This window comes from Loxodonta africana, chromosome 6 (assembly GCF_030014295.1).
Source record: "Loxodonta africana isolate mLoxAfr1 chromosome 6, mLoxAfr1.hap2, whole genome shotgun sequence".
In the NCBI taxonomy this organism is placed as follows: Eukaryota; Metazoa; Chordata; class Mammalia; order Proboscidea; family Elephantidae; genus Loxodonta; species Loxodonta africana.
The window spans coordinates 27,086,728-27,106,804 of NC_087347.1; the positions used below are offsets into that span (position 1 = coordinate 27,086,728).

General features: G+C 40.9%; 1 protein-coding gene across 1 annotated transcript in view; it reads left to right on the top strand.

Moving 5' to 3' along the window:
- The window catches only part of NHEJ1 (non-homologous end joining factor 1), a 123,192-nt gene that overhangs the window by 12,987 nt on the left and 90,128 nt on the right, over window positions 1-20,077 (top strand). Inside the window, exon 5 of the mRNA XM_003406057.4 lies at window positions 83-141. Within this exon, the coding sequence (XP_003406105.1) occupies window positions 83-141 (59 nt within the window). The remainder of the gene's footprint in view (window positions 1-82; window positions 142-20,077) is intronic.

Here is a 20,077-nt window from a genome sequence, read left to right on the forward strand (position 1 = left end):
ATTCAGTATTCTTTGCCAACATCATAATTCAGAGACATCACTAGGACTCAATATTTCTTTTCTCTATCTCTTCTCGTTATAGATCGACTAAAGACAGAGCCATTTGAAGAAAATTCCTTCTTGGAGCAATTTATGGTAGAGGTAGGATATTATTTCCTTTCTCCTGGAACAACTTTACTTTACTTCTTCTTTCCAGGTACCTGAGCGATGACTTGTGTTTTGGATGTTAAGTGGCTTATGTGGTTGAAAAACCCTGTCTGTGAAAAAGTTGCCTACAGGAAGTCTGATAAAGCTTGAGATGTACATGGGTAAGATAGGGGAAGTAGAAGGAAAGAATATAACATGTGTAAAACATCTCTGTTAAAGTACCTAGGGATTTCATTTGGAATTCTCTAAGCTTGGTTGACCAGTTGCTAAATTTTTGCTTCTTGAGTCCTGATCACAAAGTCTGGATTGTGGGAGTGGAGGAGTAGTCATTATTTTTTGTCTAGGCCCCTTTAGCATCCAGCTGTAGAGGAAGGTTAAAAGCTCAGTGCTACCATTTGGGAACTGTCTTGTGGGCACAGTAGGCTGTGGAAAATTACGGTGTTTATACAAGGGGACTGGCAAAGGAATGAACGGGGAGTAGATAATTGTGGCCTGTCAGGAGCTCCTGCCTAGGTTTCCCTTCTAAGGATTGAGCTTGGCCAAAAGAAACATCTCTTAAATGCCAAATTGGGGGAGTTTTAATAATAGTGACCTTTGATAATGCCAGTCAATATTGATATTCTCGTTCCCTAACTCTTCTGGGACTTGTTGGTTGTACAGTTAGCATCTTAGTATAATTGCCCTATTTTCTAATTATACGTGTTGCCCAAGTTGGTACATTATTGTGTAAGTAAATGATGCTATTATAATATTGTGTTGTTTTTAGATTATTCATATTTCTGTCTTGTCTTCTCAGCTAATTTGTAAGTTCCTTGTGGACAGGGACTGTGCATCACACTTCTTTTAAACCTGGATTTAGAACTTTTCACAGTGTTAGGCATAAAGCAGTTATTCTTGATTTGGAACCTTCTGTTCTGCCACACAGTACATGGACTGATCAATGACCCCATAGTGATTGGAGTCTTGACACTAAGAGCAAAAACTGTGAAGTGAGTGCTGAGTCCATGTACTGAAGCAATTATAACTCTGGAGAAGGAGGAAAATATGCATTGCCAAGTCCTGGAGCAGAATAGCTTTCAAGTCTTTATGGGGAAACAGGGACCATTAAACCTAAACTTGTGACAGAGATCAGACATTTCCTAGGCTGTTTTCTCTCAGGTAGTTTCCAGCGGTTCTGTAAGTTTGGTATTAGGGGCATTTGCATAGGTTGGGGATGACATACTAGTTCCCTCCATTCCTTAATTAAATAATGAAGGGCTTATTCTTAGCCCAGCAGAGGGGGCCCTTCCTAATCTAACAGTTGCATACCTACCCAGTTGGATGTCTTAAGATTTTTCTCTATATACGTTATGATTCAGCAATATGGAATTACTTTCAATTGCCCAAAATGCTGTTTTGTCTAGTCTTTATACCTTCACACACATTGTTTCCTTTATCTAGAATGTCCAGTGTTCTGGCCTTATCTACCTTGTAAAAAACTTCTATTAATCTTTTAAGTGTTAGCTTCAGCTTCTCTGGGAGGCCTTTCTAGACTCTTCTTGTTAAGGTAATCTTTCTTCCCTGCTACTATAGTGCCTTGGTTCATACCTTTATTTCACCACTTGTCACTTCACTGTTTGTATGTCTGTAAGACTGTCTTTCTTCTTTGCTAGCATATGGACTCTTTGAGGGCAAGGACAGTGTTGAATGCGTTTCCATATCCCTGTCACCAAGCATAGTGCCTAGAAGTAGTAGGTTCTCAATGAGCTTGTGGATGAATATGTTGATAAACTGCTGATAGGGGGATTTTATGAAAATTCTGTTAGACCTATATTTGAGGTCTTCAGTTATTCCCCTGGTTCATTTTGCAGTTTTGGATAAATCTCTTCTCTCGGAGCCTCTGTTTTCTCATTCATAAAATTGGAGGCTCATCTATTTCATACTGTTAGGTGGAGCCCTGCAGAATTGAATGAGAAAGCATATAGAATCCAACTGGGAGCCCAGGAAGGGTATTGATATTTTGAAACCAACTACTTCAAGAGTACTCATCCTTTGGTTTCTTGGTTTGGAGGTTTTGGGTCATGGTTTCATGGGACATTCCAGTTAATTGGCCTAATAACATGTTTAGTGCTTCTGTTTTACCTCCTAGTTTGATACATAGTGCCCAGGGTCTTAAAAGCTTGTACACGGCCATCCAAGGCACAACAATTGGCCTCTATTCACCTAGAACAACAGAGGAAGAAAGAAAGTTAGGAATAGAAGGAGGATATGGAACGTGTGGCTAATTGCTTCCATGAACTGCCTCTTCTGCCATGAGACCAGAAGAACTGGATGGTACCTGGCTACCATTACTGGACATTTTATGAGAGATTCTGTAGCAGAATCCTGATCAAAAGGGGGAAAATGCGGAACAGAATTTCAAATTCTCATGGACTCCAGACTTCCTGGAGCCATGAAGTTTGGATGAATACCTGAAACTATTAACCTGAGGTAATTTTTAAACCTTAAACCAAAAATATCCCCTGAAGTCTTCTTAAAACCAAACAATAGTTTAGCTTAACTAGTAAAAAATGTCTGCTTTGAGCATTACGCTCTTTTAGAAACTATATGGGATCAAACTGACAACAGCAACTTGAAAGACTAGGTGGCAACCTTAGGTGGCAGTGAATTTATATTAATGGGGGAGGAACAACTCAGAAAAGGAGGGTGAGAATGGTTGCACAACTGGGAGAATAATCAGTGTCACTAATTGGTACATGTAGAAGCTGTTGTATTGGTGTGTGTTTTACTGTGTATATTCTCAATAACAATAACAAAACAAAATTCAGAAAAAAAAAAAAAAGAGTACTAAGCCTCTAAGTCTGAGTGGGTCACAACCAAACCTCATAGGTGTGTAGAATTTGATTATAACTGGAAAGGATCTGAGAGATAGGTAGTTGTAACTTTCCAATTTATAGATTAAGAAACTGAGTCAGAGAGATAAGACTGAGGTCATACAGCTGTAGCCTGTATGTTTAGGACCTCCCACATTTCTTGACCATTAGTCTAGTGTTATCCCTGTTTTCTTCTGCTACTTTAACTGGTTGTACACACCAATTAGAGGAGATATTAAGGCTGGGGTAATGTAGAATTCTGTGACCTCCTGGGATCACTGAGCTGCCCTCAGAATGTCCTGCATAGATACTGGAATCGAAAGGTTTCTCACTGGGGCCATGAATTTCTTATGGCCATTGCCTCTTTTCAGTTACTCCGCACGAATTTCTTATGGCCATTGCCTCTTTTCAGCTACTCCGCTTGTCCAGGATCCTACAAACAGGACACAGGAGGGTCATGGGGTCACCCAAGACTGAGCTGAAAGGATGTGCCATCAAAATAAGCAACATGGAATAGGAAGATAAACAAACCAGGGACAGAGAGCTCAGGACGAAGGTGTAGGGGGGCCAGAGCTGATGTCAGAAGGCCATGGGGTCAGTGCCTGGGGTCTGCTTTTCCTAGTCTCATTGGAATGTTGCTACAGGGGCAGTAAGGTTTCTAGGATACTAAGGCTAGGAAAAATACTTAAGATTGAATAGCGGCTACTTCCCCATATGTAGTCCTTTTTTCCTCATCCCCTAAGAGCCTCTGATTTCTCATTTCCAGGAAACTCAAGGGGGCGAATCAATGGTAGCCTAACTATAAGAAGAATACTGACAATGTCAGTTCAAGTGGGAAGTGAAGGAATACTAGGGCTCAGTGTGGCAGCTGCTGGAATGACCCTCATATAGGGCAGGATTCCCGTATAGAGTGTGTCTAATGACTACGGGCTGAGAGGAACCTTTAGGAACTGTGTTAAAGAGGAAGTTTAGGATGAGTGGGCTGGCATAGCCCACTCTCAGTTTAGTCCACTGGAGGGAGTTCCTTCCTCTGGCCCTATTCATGCCTCCCTCCCTCCATCTGGTTGCCATCAGGCTGTGTGGCTGCTGGCGGGCTCTTTATTTATTTATCCCAGTGTAATGGGGTGAGGAGGGAGCTGGCCTAGGGCTGGCATTCCGAGGCTATGCCACTGAGCCACAGGCGGTTTGCATGGGTGTGTGAGTCACTGGGGCTGCATGCTGCTCAAACCAGACGTGGCCAGGCTCAGGGACAGCAGGCAGCCCAAAATAGGGCCCCGCCCTCTGCAGCTGGCAGTCCCTGGCTAAGAATCAGCCTTTGACACCAAAACCTGGGCAGTAGTGTGAAGCTGGCTTCCTTAGGGAGGGGGACCTCAGCGGAGATAAGAACTGCAATTCTCTCCTCTCTATCTTCAAAGGAGGGTAGTCTGCATAGTAATCACTCCTATTGCTACATTCTGAATGCCTTGTAAGACTTAAACCATCTGTACAGTATAATACCTCAACCAAGAAATTTGGGGGCTATAGTTAAAATTGATTTGACCCAGCATCTGAAGTGTAGCCGTGGTCTTTGTGTCCTGTCTAGTTTTAGTTACTATCTTCACCCCCTGTCTGGTTGCAGCCTGATTTTAGAGCAGTTACTTCATTGCTGCTCTCAGGAAGCTAGAGCTATATCAAAGACACCTGGGGAAGATGGGAAGACCTTTAATCTGAACATTGTTATCCACGTGTTAAGTTCATTTACAGACAGCTTCTACTTGGTTTCCTTAGCTGGCTCACCATATTTACTTGCCCCTTAAATGTTAGTGTTATCCAGGATTGTGTCCTTGGTCTTCTCGCTCTTTACCCTCCCTTTCTGGGTTATCTTATCCAGATCCCAGTTTCAGCTGTAACCAGAACACGAGTGAGTACCAATTCTGTATCTCCGCAGTGTTTCAGGTCCATATTTATTTCTGCATATTTGACGTTTCCATCTGGATGTCCCACATGCACCACACCCTAAACATGTCCAAAACGAATCATCTACTTCCCCAAAGCTATTGTTACATTCGCTATGTTGAGGAATTTTACCATTAGCCTTCCAGCTTTCTAAGCTAGAAACTTGGGAGTCACCCACATTCCTCTTTATCCTTACTTTCAAAGCCTAAATTATCGAATATCTTTTGAATCTGCCCTTCTCTACCCCTACTTTCATTGTCTTGGATTAGCATCCTCCCTTTTTTGGGGGGTGGGGGAAGCTTGTCTTCTAACTTGTCTTCCAGTTAGTCCTTATTCTCCTCCATTTGAACTTCTAGTTATGCCAGAATGATCTTTCTGAAATGGAAACCTGATTATGTCACTTCCTTGCTTAAAGTCCTTAGAGATTCCCCATCGCCTATAGGATAAAGTTCAAGCTCCTTGCGTGCCACACCAGACCATTCCTGATTTGGTCCTGCTGACCTCTTCAGCCTGATTCTCTGTCACTCCCCCATACACACCTTGCACTTTCATCATACTGAGGTATTGACAGCTTCCTGATTATCCATTTCTCACTCCATATCTTAGTATTCTCTTATCTCTTGTCCACTCAACTTTCTGAACTCTGCACAGGCATCTTCCCTTCTGTGAGTCTTCCGTGACAATTTTTACTTCCTTTAGTCAGATCTCCTTCTTCCCAGGTGTAAGTGCACTATCCAGCTATTCCACAGCACCCTGTTCATACCTCTACCATAGCATTTGTCATAAGTGAGGATGTTGTTGTCGTTACGTGCCATCAAATCGGTTCTGACTCATAGCATCCCCATGTACAATAGAACGAAATGCTGTCTGGTCCTGCACCATCATCACAGTCATTGCTGTGTTTGAGCCCATTGTTGCAGCCGCTGTGTCAATCCATCTCATTGAGAGTCTTCCTCTTTTTCTCTGACCCTCTGCATTACCAAGAATGATTTCCTTCTCCAGGGACTGGGCCTACCTGATTACATGTCCAAGTTACCTGAAACGATGTCTTGCTATCCTCACTTCTAAGGAGCGTTCTGGTTGTACTTCTTCCAAGACAAATTTGTTCATTCTTTCGGCAGTCCATGCTGTAGCCAATATTCTTCGCCAACACCATAATTCAAAGGCATCAATTCTTCTTCGATCTTCCTTATTCACTGTCCAGCTTTTGCATGCATGTGAGGCGATTGAAAAAAGACTATGGCTTGGATCAGGTACACCTTAGTTCTCAAAGTGACATCTTTGGTTTTTAACACTTTAAAGAGATCTTTTGCAGCGGATTTGCCCAATGCAATATGTCATTTGATATCTTGAATTTCTGGCAGTTCCCTGTCAATGTACTACTGCAACCATTTTTGAATTACCTTCAGCAAAATTTTACTTGGTGTGATGTTAATAATGCTGTTAGATAATATTCCTGTTCTTTGGAATGGGAACGTATATGGATCTCTTTCAGGTGGTTGGCCAGGTAGCTGTCTTCCAGATTTCTTGGCATAGATGAGTGAGCGCTTCCAGCACTGCATCCGTTTGTTGAAACATCTCAATTAGTATTCCGTCAATTCCTGGAGCCTTGTTTTTTTACCAATGCCTTCAGTGCAGTTTGGACTCCTTCCTTCAGTACCGTCGGTTCTTGATCATATGCAGTCCCCAGAAATGGTTGAACGTTGACCCATTCTTTTTGGTACACTGACTCTTTGTATTCCTTCCATCTTTTTTTTTTTTTAATTGTGCTTTACATGAAAGTTTACAAACCAATCAGTCTCTCATACAAAAACTTACACACACTTTGCTATGTACTCCTAGCTGCTCTCCCCCTAATGAGACAGCACACTCCTCCTCTCTACCCTGTATTCCATGTTCCATCTTCTTTTGATGGTTCCTTCATTGTTCAATATTTTACCCATAGAATCCTTAATATTGCATTTTGAGGGTTGAATTTTTTCTTCAGTTTTTTCAGCTTGAGAAGTGCCAAGCGTGTTCTTCCTTTTGGTTTTCTAACTCCAAGTCTCTGCACGTTTCATTGTAATACTTTGCTTTGTTTTCTCGAGCTGCCCTTTGAAATCTTCTGTTATTTAGCTTTAGCTACTCTGCGTTCAAGAGCAAGTTTCAGAGTGTCTTCTGACATCCATTTTGATTTTTTCCTTCTTTCCTGTCTTTTTAATGACTTCTTGCTTTCTTCATGTGTGACGTCTTTGTTGTCATTCCGTAACTTCTCCGGTCTTTGGTCATTAGTGTTCAGTGCATCAAATCTATTCTTGAGCTGGTCTCCAAATTCAAGTGGGATATACTCAAGATGTACTTTGACTTTTGTGGGCTCGTTTTAATTTTCTTCAGCTTCAGTTTGAACTTGCATATGAGCGATTGATGATCTGTTCCGCAGTTGGCCCCTGGCCTTCTTCTGACTGATGCTTTTGAGCTTTTCCATTGTCTCTTTCCACAGATGTGGTCAGCTTGATTCCTGTGTATTACATCTGGTGAGGTCCACATGTATAGTCTTCATTTATGTTGTTGAAAAATGTATTTCTGATGAATAAGTTATTGGTCTTGCAAAATTCTATCACGCAGTCTCCAGCATCATTTCTGTCACCAAGGCCACATTTTCCGACTACAGATCCTTCTTCTTTATTTCCAACTTTCACTTGCCAATCACCAGTAATTATCAATGCATCTTGATTGCATGTTTGATCAATTTCAGTCTGCAGAAGTTGGTAAAAATCTTTGATTTATCTTTGGCATTAGTGGTTGGTGGGTAAATTTGAACAATAGTCGATTAATTGGTCTTTCTTGTAGGCATGTGGATATTACCCTATCACTAACAGTGTTGTACTTCAGAATAGATCTTGAAATTTTTTTGTTGGTGATTTCAACACCATTCCTCTTCAATTTGTCATTCCTGGATTAGTAGACCATACTAATGTCCAATTCAAAATGACCAATACCAGTCTATTTTAGCTCACTAATGCCTAGGATATTTATCTATAAGCGTTCCATTTCATTTTTGACAACTTCCAATTTTCCTTGATTCATAATTCATACATTCCATGTTCTAGTTACCAATGGGTGCTTTCAGCTGTTTCTTCTCAATTTAAATGTGGCACATTAGCAAATGAAGGTCCAGAAAGCTTTACGCGATCCACATCATTAAGGTCGATTCTACTTTCAGGAGGCAGGTGTTCCCCAGTCATACTCTGTCCTATACGGTCGCTGTGAGTCGGAATCGACTCAGCGGCACTGGGACTGGGTTCCAACCTGAGGGGCTTGTCTTCCAGAACTACATCAGACAATGTTCTGCGGCTAGCCATAAGGTTTTCACTGGCTGATTTTTTTCGTAAGTAGATTGCCAGATCCTTCTCCCTAGTCTGTCTTAGCTTGGGAGATCTGCTGAAACTGTCTACCATGGGTGACCCAGCTGGTATATGAAATGTCAGTGGCATAGCTTCCAGCATCACAGCAACATGGAAGCAATCACAATTAGACAAACTGACAGATGAGTGGTGGCCAAAACTGAACTCCTTACCCATATCTTACCCCCAAATCTGCTTTTTGCACAACCCTCTTGCATTTTAGTTGATGGAAGTGTCATCCTTTCACTTGCTAAGGCCAAAAACCTTGGAATCATCCTTGATTCCTACCTTTCCCTCACATCCTACCTCTAGTCTATCAGGAAATCCTGTTGGCTCTGCCTTCAAAATATACCCATAACCTCACCACTACTGCTACCACTCTGGTCTGAGCCATCACCATCTCCTACCTGCATTAGTACAGAAGCCTCCTACTGCCTCCCTGCTGCTACCCTTGCTCCCTTGTGGCCTGTTACCAACAAAGCAATCTTATTAAGACAGATCGTGTTAGTCTTTTGCTCAAAGCCCTTCACTGGCTTCTCATTTCACTTATAGAGTAAAGCTCCATGACCTTACAGCGGCCTACAAGACTCTCCATGATCTGGCCCCTCGTTACCTTTCGATGCTGTCCCTCACTTTCTCCACTGCAGCCACACTAGCCTCTTGATGTTTTTCTAACTCTAAGCATCTCCAACCTTTAGGCTTTTATACAGGCTATTCCCTCTTCCTGGAATGCTCTTTCTTCAGATATTTACATACTTACTTTATGTCTGTATTAGTTATACATTGCTGCATAGCAACTTATCCCAAAAATTAGCGGCTTAAAAAAACAAACATTTATCATCTCACCCACTTTTTTAGGGTCAGGAATACAGGAGTGGCATAGCTGAGTGGTTCTGGCTCAGGGTCTCTCATGAAGTTGTAGTGAAGTTGTCAGCTGGAACTGCAGTCATCCTAAAGGGCTAGAATTCACTTTCAAGCTCTCTCACACGGCTGTTGGCAGGAGGTGCCAGTTCCTCACCACATGGGCCTCTCCGTGGGGTTGCTCACATGACGTGGTCTTAGCTTGCCCAAATCCAGTAATCTGAGACAGAGGGAGAAAAAGAGAGATAGGCAGACACACACCTACCTCAGAACAGAAGTTGCAGCCTTTTTATTACCCAATCCCATCGCTATTTTGCTGTATTCTGCTCATTAGAAGTGAGTCACTAAGTCCTGCCCACCTTCCAGGGGAGGGTAATTAAGCTTCACCACCTCTTAAGGGGGGGATATCAAAGAATCTGTATCAAAGAATATCTTTAAAGCCACAATAAAGTCTTTGTTCAAATGTCGCCTTTTCAATGAAGTCTACCCTGGGTATGTTATCTAAAATTGTAACGTATATACCCACCCCCTCTGCACCTGGAACTCTCATTTCATGGTACTGTTCTTTACTTTTTTTTTTTTTTCCCCATAGCACTCATCTTCCAATATGCTTCCATAAAATATACTTATTTTATTATGTTTATTATTTGTGGCCTTTCTGCCCATTGCTAGAATGTAAAGGATGTATGTTGGATGTGCTGATTTATCCCATATTCCTAGCATAGTGCCTTCACACATAGTAGACACTCAATACATATTTGTTAAATGGATGAAGGAATCATATTTTCTCTCTCTTCTTTATTTTACCTATCCAGTGAATAAGCCATCAAATTATCATCTGTTGGTGGCATTAGATGGATAACCCTACATGTAAATAAATGAGCAGCTAAAGGAGAGGATCATTGTTAAGTTGACATGCTACTAGCTGTCCTGTTTCTTTGACACAAATGTTTTTTGGGAGATACTTCCAACTCTGGGATGAAGTATAAGACTTGAATCTTTCATTATTGAGAGATCCCAGAGCCCCTTTTTCTAGATCCAGTTATGATATTACTATTTCAGAAACCAAAGGAGTAAGAATCTAACAAAATCCTGGAAAGAAAATTAGTCATAGAGCTAAAACAAAATGTTTAAGTTTCTTCTTTCCTCGATCTTTCCTCTCCCGGGGCTTTACTGCCACAGTTAGAAGAAAGGATGCCCCTCTACCATGCACCTGTTGTTCAGTATGTCCCAGCCTTTAAGTAGAGGGAGACACGGGATTCAGAGTGTTTCTTCAGTACCCTTTGTGGGCATCACAAAGAAGAGTAAATCTGGAAGCAGGAGAAAGTACTCCTTACTATTGTGTGTATCAGTTTTCTGATCTAGAGAAACCTGGAATTAATTCATGCTTTCAGTATTCAACAAGCACATGTACTACACCAGGTTCTAAGAGCATATAAGTATGATAGCATTATCACCAAAGCGCTCATAGTGCTCACCTGAGGCTCATTAGGGCCACAGTAGCGGAATGATTAGAAAAAGCCTCCTGGAAAAGTTAGGACTTGAATTGGATTTTAATGGGGGGCTTAGGTTTTGATACAGAAGTATGTGGAAAGCATTTTAGGTGAGAAGCCCATAGAAAAAGGATGAAAAATGAGAATAAGAATGAGATTTAGTAGAATGTAAGATTAGCAAAATAACTACATGTGCCTGGATTGTGGAGGGCCTTAAATCCTGGGTTGGAGAGTCAGTGCTTTCTTCTGAAGTAAGTGCTTCTCAGGCTTTTTTCTGCCTGTAACCCATTTATTTGCCCATTTCAGTCCAATCATTAACATCTTTCATTACATGCAGTGATTCTCAAACAAAGGCATATCTCCTAGGAACGAGACGGGGCTTGTCCTCCTTCCAGTTATTACTACTGTTGTAGATAGTGGGGAGCAATTGAAAGTTTTGACTGGAGAATTGACATATGAAAGTGATCTTTTGGGAAGATTAGGCTGTCAGTGGTAGCCTGTGTGACTGACCTAAAGAATAGTGGTCCCACTGACAGGCTAGGAAAATCATGTCTGTGGGCTCAGTTAAATCCAATCTTGGGCATATAAAGGAATGGAATTCCTTATTTAGAACACAAATCCACCAATATTTGAGCTCTGGAATGAAAATCTCCAGAGAGGAAGGGATGGCAGCATGTGTTCCTCAACTATATTTCTTCTAAATTTTGCCTCCTCTTTGGGGTTTTCTCACTATGATTCCTGTGGTCACCACCAAGCCCTGATACCAGGGGTCACCACTTCTTTTCTTTTTTGGCCTAAGAATGGATTAAAAGGCCTCTTTCTTTATTTTCCTTTTACAAATATTTATAAAGACTGGTGCTTTCAAAAGAAAATTTATTAAAAATCTGAGGGAAAACAAAAAGGAACTCAATCTAGAAAATACAGATCAGATAAAATTACCTATTTCTAAAGTATAGGTTTCTATTTCTGAGAATCCCAATAGTGAGACACTTTACCAGATCCCAAATTATCTTATTCTAATAAAACGCAGAACCAGGTGTTACAAACTCAGATGCCTGCAGGGGCCAGGCCTATAACATAAATAGGTGTATCAGGCTGGACATAAGACAGTAGAGAGTTGTAGGGGGCTGTGGAAAACCAAATCATGCATGCTTCTTATGTAGCCCCAGATGGGCAAGCACAACTTAACAAACACTGCTTCAGGGGGCTGTGCATCTTACTGATTCAAGGGAAGTTACCAACTTTCTTAAAATGAAAACTTTGTTTTTTCTGTTAGCCCTGTCAAATCTACTGTTAGTCTGATTTGTTTCTAATCTCCAGTCTGAGAAATCCATTTAGTTCAGAATTTATCTGTGACAGAATCGTGATTGATACTTTCATTTCTAACAAATATCTAGTGTTTTCAGGCCTAAGCTATATGTTTCATATTCCTCCAGAGCTTTTATGATAATTTACGCAGTAGAGTATTCCCTACTCTCCCTTACCCCTACTAGAGGAAGGGTTTCATGAAAGTCCACTCATTACAGTGTGGCCATTTAACAATGCCTCGGAGTCCTGGTGGCAAAGTCATTAAGAGCTCAGCTGCTAACCAAAGGGTTTGCAGTCCAAATCCGTGAGCTGCTCCTTGGAAACCCTGTGGAGCAGTTCTACTATGTCCTGTAGGGTCACTATGAATGGGAATCGACTTGGTGGCAACAGGTTTAGTTTTTTTTTTGATTAGCCTATACAAGGCACCCTGGTGGGGCAGTGGTTAAGAGCTTGGCTGCTAACCAAAAATGTCAGCAGTTTGAATCCACCAGCTACTCCTTGGTAATCCTATAGGGCAGTCCTACTCTGTCTTATAGGGTCATTATGAGTCAATTGATGGCAATGAGTTTTTTTTTTGGTAGGCTATACAAAAAATCAATGGCTTATATATAACTAGAGTTCACTCAAAAAATAACACAAAGGCCTTTTTTTTTTTTTTTTACAAACAGTTGAATTTAAATTGATTAAAGGACACATCCACCACCCGTCTGTCAGTTTGTCTAACTGTGGTGGCTTGATGTTGCTGTGACTGATGCTGAAAGCTACGCCACTGGTATTTCAAATTCCAGCAGGGTCACCCATGGTGGACAGGTTTCCCCATATCTTCCAGGCTAAGACAGACTAGGAAGAAGGACCTTGGCAGACTACTTCTGAAAAAATTGGCCAGTGAAAACCTTATGAATAGCTGTGGAACATTGTGTCATATGGTGCTGGAAGATGAGCCCCTCAGGTTGGGAGACACTCAGTATGACTGGGGGAAGAGAGCTGCCTCCTTAACGTAGAGTCACCTTAATGATGTAGTTGGAGTAAAGGTTTCTGGACCTTAATTTGCAAATATGGCACAACTCAAAATGAGAAGAAATAGCAAACATTAATAATCAGAACATGGAATGTACCAAGTATGAATCAAAGAAAATTGGAAGTTGTCAAAAATGAAATGGAACACATAAAGATTGATATCCTAGGTATTAGTGAGCTCAGATGGACTGGTATTGGCCATTTTGAATTAAACAATCATATGATCTACTATTCCAGGAATGACAAATTGAAGAGAAATGGCATCACTTTCGTCATCAAAAAGAACATTTCAGAATCTATCCTGAAGTACAACACTGTCGGTAATAGGATAATATCCACATGCCTACAAGGAAGACCAGTTAATGACTATTATTCAAATTTATGTACCAACCACTAGTACCAAAGATGAAGACACTGAAGATTTTTACCGATTTCTGCAGTCTGAGATTGAAGGAACGTGGAATGAAAATGTGTTAATAATTACTGGTGATTGGAATGCAAAAGTTGGAAACAAAGAAGAAGGATTTATAGATGGAAAATATAGCCTTGGTGATAGAAACAATGCCAGAGATCACGTGATAGAACTTTGCAAGACCAATGACTTATTAATTTCAAATACCTGTTTTCAACAACATAAACGGCAACTATACATGTAGACATTGCCAGGCAGAATACACAGGAATCAAATCGACTACATCTGTGGAAAGAGATGATGGAAAAGCTCATTATCAGAACAAGGCCAGGGCCAACTACGGAACAGGCCATCAATTGCTCATATGCAAGTTTAAGTTGAAGCTTAAGAAAATTAAAACAAGTCCACTAAAGCCATATACACACCTGAGTATATTCCACCCGAATTTGGACACCATCTCAAGAATAGATTTGGTGTATTGAACACTAATGACCAAAGACCAGATGAGTTGTGGGATAATATCAAAACCATCGTACATGAAAAAAGCAAAAGTTCATGAAAAAGACAGGAGAGAAAGAAAAGACCAAAGTGGATGTCAGAAGAGACTCTGAAACTTGCTCTTGAACACAGAGTAGTGTGACCTTTAAGGTTGCTTGTTAACTTGGCTGGGCCATGATTCTCAGTGGTTTGGCAATTATGTGGTAGTTTGGCAGTCATGTAATGATGTGGTCACCTCCACAGTGAGATTTGATTTAATTTGATCACCTCCATGATAGCATCTGTTGTGAGTGGCTAATCAACTGAAGGGGAGCTTCCTTGGGGGTGTGGCCTGGATCCAATATAGGTGGACTTTCTGGCAAAACTCATGGGCCTTTGCTTGCTCTGGATCCTGCCGCTGGCTGACCTCTGCATCTGACCTCTGGCTCTTGGGACTGGAGCTAGCAGCTTATCTACTATCCTTCTTGTCGATCTTGGGATTTGGTGGTCTTCGCAGCTTGTGAGCCAGAGCCCTGCTGTCCGACGTGCCGATCTTGGATTTGCCAGCCCCTGCAGCTAGAATCAGGAGAACCCTCCAGCCTGGCCCACGGGCTTGGGTCGTTCCAGCCTCTACAACTGTGTGAGCTCTTTCCTTTATATAAATATACATATTTATATGCTTTACTGGTTTTGCTTCTCTAGAGAACCCAGCCTAAGACAAATAGCTAAAGCAAATGGAAGAAATGATGAAGTAAAAGAGCTGAACAGAAGATTTCAAAGGGAGGCTCGAGAAGATAAAGTAAACTATTATAATGAAATGTGCAAAGACCTAGAGTTAGAAAACCAAAAGGGAAGAACACACTTGGCATTTCTCAAGATAAAAGAACTGGAGAAAAAATTCAAGCCTCGAGTTACAATTTTGAAAGATTCTATGGGCAAAATATTGAATGATGCAGGAAGCATCAAAAGAAGGTGGAAGGAATACAAGGAGTCACTGTACCAAAAAGAGTAGGTTGACATTTACCCACTTCAGAAGGTAGCATATGATCAAGAACCGATGGTATTGAAGGAAGAAGTCCAAGTTGCACTGAAGGCATTGGTGAAAAACAAGGTTCCTGGAATTTACGGAATACCAATTGAGATGTTTCAATAAACAGATGCATCACTGGTGGTGCTCACTCATCTGTGCCAAGAAATTTAGAAGACAGCTACCTGGCCAACCAACTAGAAGAGATCCACATTTGTGCCCATTCCTAAGAAAGGTAATCCAACAGACTGCGGAAATTATCGAATAATATCATTAATGTCACACACAAGCAAAATTTGCTGAAGATCATTCAGAAACAGTCGCAGCAGTATATCGACAGGGAACTGCCAGAAATTCAAGCCAGATTCAGAAGAGGACATGAAATGAGAGATATCACTGCTGATGTCAGATGGATCTTGGCTGAAAGCAGAGAATACCAGAAAGATGTTTACCTGTGTTTTATTGACTATGCAGAGGCATTCAACTGTGTGGAGCATAACAAATTATGGATAACATTGAGAAGAATGGGAGTTCCAGAACAGTTAATTGTGCTCATGAGGAACCTGAACATAGACCAAGTGGCAGTCATTTGAACAGAACAAGGGGATACTGTCAGGAAAGGAAATGTAAAAGGGTTGTATTTTTTCACTATACTTATTTAGTCTGTATCCTGAGCAAATAATCCGAGAAGCTGGACTATATGAAGAAGAATATAGTATCAGGATTGGTGGAAGACACATTAACAACCTGTGATATGCAGATGATGCAACTTTGCTTGCTGAAAGTGGAGAGGACTTGAAGCACTTGCTGATGAAGATCAAAAACTACAGCCTTTAGTATGGATTGCAACCCAACATAAAACAGAAATTCTCACAACTGGACCAATAAGCAACAGCATGATAAATGAAAAAAATATTGACGTTGTCAAGGTTTTAATTTTACTTGGATTCACAATCAATGCCCATGGAAGCAGCAGTCAAGAAATCAAATTGACGTATTGCATTGGGCAAATCTGCTGCAAAAGACCTCTTTAAAGTGTTGAAAAGCAAAGGTGTCATTTTGAGGACTCAGGTGCACCTGACCTAAGCCATGATATTTTCAGTCACTTCATATGCATGTGAAAGCAGGGCAATAATAAGGAAGATCAAAGAATTGATGCCTTTGAATTATGGTGTTGGCGAATAATATTGAATATACCGTGGACTGCCAGAGAATGAAGAAGTCTGTCTTGGAAGAAGTATAGACAGATATCTCCTTGGAAGCGAGATGGCGAGACTTCAACTCACGTACTTTGGACATGTTATCAGGAAGGACCAGTCCCTGGAGAAGGATATCATGCTTGGTAAGGTCAGCAAAAAAGAGGAAGACTCTCAAGGAGATGGATTTACACAGTGGCTGCAACAACAGGCTCAAGCATAACAACGATTGTGATGTTATCATAGGACTGGGCAGTGTTTTGTTCTGTCGAACGTAGGGTCGCCATGAGTCGGAACCCACTTGACGGTACCTAACGACAACATAGGACACACAAGTGGAAATAAATGCTCAGGAAAGAATTGAAAAAATAGAAAAATAATTGACAAGGGGAAATTTAAGCTGGAGAAGGGTTGAAATAAAGACCTATTGAAATAGATTTGGGAATCATCTGCAAAGGGGTAATATTTGTAGGTATGAGAATGGATGCATTTTTTGCTGGCAAGAGCATGGAGAGAAAAGCAAAGATCCATTGGTTGACATTTGGGAAACAATTATAATATGAGGGAGTAGTAGGAGCCAGTGAAGGAAGTGTGAGTGAAGTGGGAAGAGAATCAGGATAGAGTAGTAAATAAGAAGCCATGAAAGGGGAACTAACAGTTTTAAAGTACATACTGTGTTTGTGCTAGACAACAGTGCTAGGTGCTTTACCTAAGTTATAACTTTTAATCCTTACAATAAACCTGAGGTAGGTAACATTACTCTCATTTTAAAGATAAAGGAACAGAAGCTCAAGGGCTGCGTACTTCGCTTATGATCATTCAGCCGCTTTGCCCGTATTTGTCTTGACTTAAATCCCACGCTTTTTCCATTACCAAGGATGTTGAGCCACAGTGCCAAACTGGGGAGAGAGACCAAAGAAAATGAGTGACTGACTGAGGAAAGAGCAATAGACTCTTTGTGATTGCAGGAGTTAAAGAAGGATCAATGGATAAGGCAGTACAGACAGTGAGTGTAGAACTCTCATCAGAGAAGTTTCACAATGAAAAGGAAATGAGAGATAGCTGGAGAGCTGGAAATAATAGTAGGTTTAAGCAAAACCCTTCTTAAGATGGAAAGACAACATATGTGTTTGAAGGCAAAGAAGATGCCAGTGAAAAAGGAGACATTTAAGCTGGTGAAAGGAAAGTGATACTATGAAAGCAGGGGTCCTATGAAGTTGAACAAAGTGGAAGAATTAGCTCTTCCTGTGGTAATTGTGGATGGCAGGAAGGGATGGGTGATATTTCGAAGGTAAAAAAACCAAACCAAACCCATTGCTCTTGAGTCAATTCTGACTCATAGCAACCCTATAGGACAAAGTAGAACTGCCCCATAGAGTTTCCAAGGAGTGCCTAGTGGATTCGAACTGCTGACCTTTTGGATAGCAGCCATAGCACTTAACTACTATGCCACCAGGGTTTCCATTTTGAAGATAGATGACTTGATTTCTGCTTATGTTCAGCCTCTTTCCCTAGAAGATGTAACCTTTCCAAGGGCATAAATTCTGATGATTACATGATTTATTTGTTGTGACAGATATAGTGAAATGGACAGAAGTAAAAGTACAAGTCATATTCTGTCTCTCTTCTAAACTCCTATAAAACTTTGTATCTTTCCTGTGTTACTTGTCACTTTGGGCTTGTATTATAAGAATTTCTGTACTTATCTCCTCTGTTAGATTATAAAATCCCTTAAGGGCAGAACTGTGTGTTGCTCATTTTGCCTCTTCTGGATCTACCACAGTGCCTTTTAGACAGGAGGTATGCAATAAACATGCATTTAAACAAGTGATTGAAACTTAAAGATCTTGGCATTCGAGGAGTATTTCACATTGGCAAATGTTCTCTCTGGTTATAGAAATGAAGTGAGAAAACAGAAGTATCAAACCAAGTACCTTTAAACTTACCTGGTTTGTTGGCCTTAAAAGTTTTATCGTATGCCCAAAGTTTCTCTTATATCCTTCACTTATGGGTGATACTTCTTTTGGATAGTGAGCCATATTGAAATGTGATAGCTCTATATAGACTAAGTCCTATAGGCTGGTGTCTTAGATGCCCAACGTTTATGGAATGAGACTGCAGGGATCATGGTATCGTTGTTATCTCCCATAAGGGAGCTATCAACGGAGAAATTGCCAGGTTTCAGGTAGGATTTTTGTTCGTTTGTTTGTTTTCATTCTGTGTTGGAGATCTTTGGTCTCTTTGTTTTTCTATTTATAGGTTTAAACTCTATGTGGATAGTACTTATTAAGCACCATTGAAAATATTAAGTATGGTGGAGTCATACTGAAAAGTATAAGCATAATTTTTATCCTTGAAAGATGAACTTTTGAGGGAGATTAGACAACTGACTAATGTGTAATTGACATATATGCAAATAGTATTTTAAACACATAAAATATGTATGTTATCTGAGAGGAGGAAGTAATAGATTCATTTGAATGGGATTTTGGGGTTTATACCAGGCTAGTTTGGGGAAGGTATTTCTGGAAGAGATGATCTTGAGCTAAGAGTTCGGAGGGATTTTGTGTGGTGAATGATTGCAGACGGAAAGACACCACTGGGCAATTTATTCAGTTACACAATCTGAGAGGCTCTCATTAGGTGTGGTGTGGTAGTTGGAGGAAATCTTTCAAAATCTCTTCAGCTGCAGTTACTACTGTTCTTGGAGCTCTGGTGGCACAATGGTTAAGCACTTGGCTGCTAACTGAAAGGTTGGGAGTTCAAACCTACCCAGTGACTCTGTGGGAGAAAGACCTGGTGATCTGTTCCTGTACAAATTACAGCCTAGTCTTGGGGGACATCTAGCTCAGCTGGCATTACATAGTTTATAAAGAAAATGTTCTACATTCTACTTTGGTGAGTAGTGTCTGGGGTCTTAAAAGCTTGTGAGCAGCCATCTAAGATACTCCACTGGTCCCACCCCCTCTGGAGAAAGGGAGAATGAAGAAAACCAAAGACGCAAGGGAAAGATTAGTCCAAAGGACCACAGCTACCACAGCCTCCACCAGACTCAGTCCAGCACAACTAGATGGTGCCTGGCTACCACCACCAACTGCTTCTGCAGGCATCACCGTATAGCGCCCTGGACAGAGATGGAGAAAAATGTGGAACAAAATTCTAACAAAAAAGACCAGACTTACTGATGGGTCACAAACTAGAAAAAAGCCCAGGAGTATGGCCCCTGAACACCATTTTAACTCAGTAATGAAGTCACTCCTGAGGTTTACCCTTCAGGCACAGATTAGACAGGCCCATAAAACAAATGAGACTAAATGGGCACACCAGCCCATGGGCAAGGATGAGAAGACAGGAGGGGACAGGAGAGCTGGTAATAAGGAAAACAGGGTCAAGAAGGGGGGAGTGTAGACACGTCATGGGATTGGCAGCCGATGTCCCAAAACAATAGGTGTATTAATTGTTTAATGAGAAACTAATTTGCTGTGTAAACCTTCAAATAAAACACAATTAAAGAAAAAAAAAAAAGATTACAGCCAAGAAAACTTCATGAGTTCGTCTCTGTCACACGGGGTCACTATGAGTTAAAATCAATTCCATGGTGCCAAAAAAAAAAAAAAAAAACTCCTACGCTTGAAGCCCAGGCTATTTTAATGTTGTACATTGCCCTCTTAGAATCTTTTACTCCAAGGAAACCCTTCCATTTTGGTGTGGGTTAAGCTAGGAACGAGGAGGAACTTTGAGAAGGGATGATCATACTGCTTGGATTAAAGAAGGAATAATTGTTCATCTTAGCATTTGGTTTTCTGTAGTCCCTATCAGCTGGAGGAAGATCATAGTAAAATGGCAGAGTTTAGTGAGTTCATAAGGAGGTGTAAGTCTTAAGCAGAGTATACCCTCCAAATTTGGGGTAACCTCTGAGACTGAGGTAAATAAGAATCAATATAAAGTGGATCAGATTAGCTATCTACA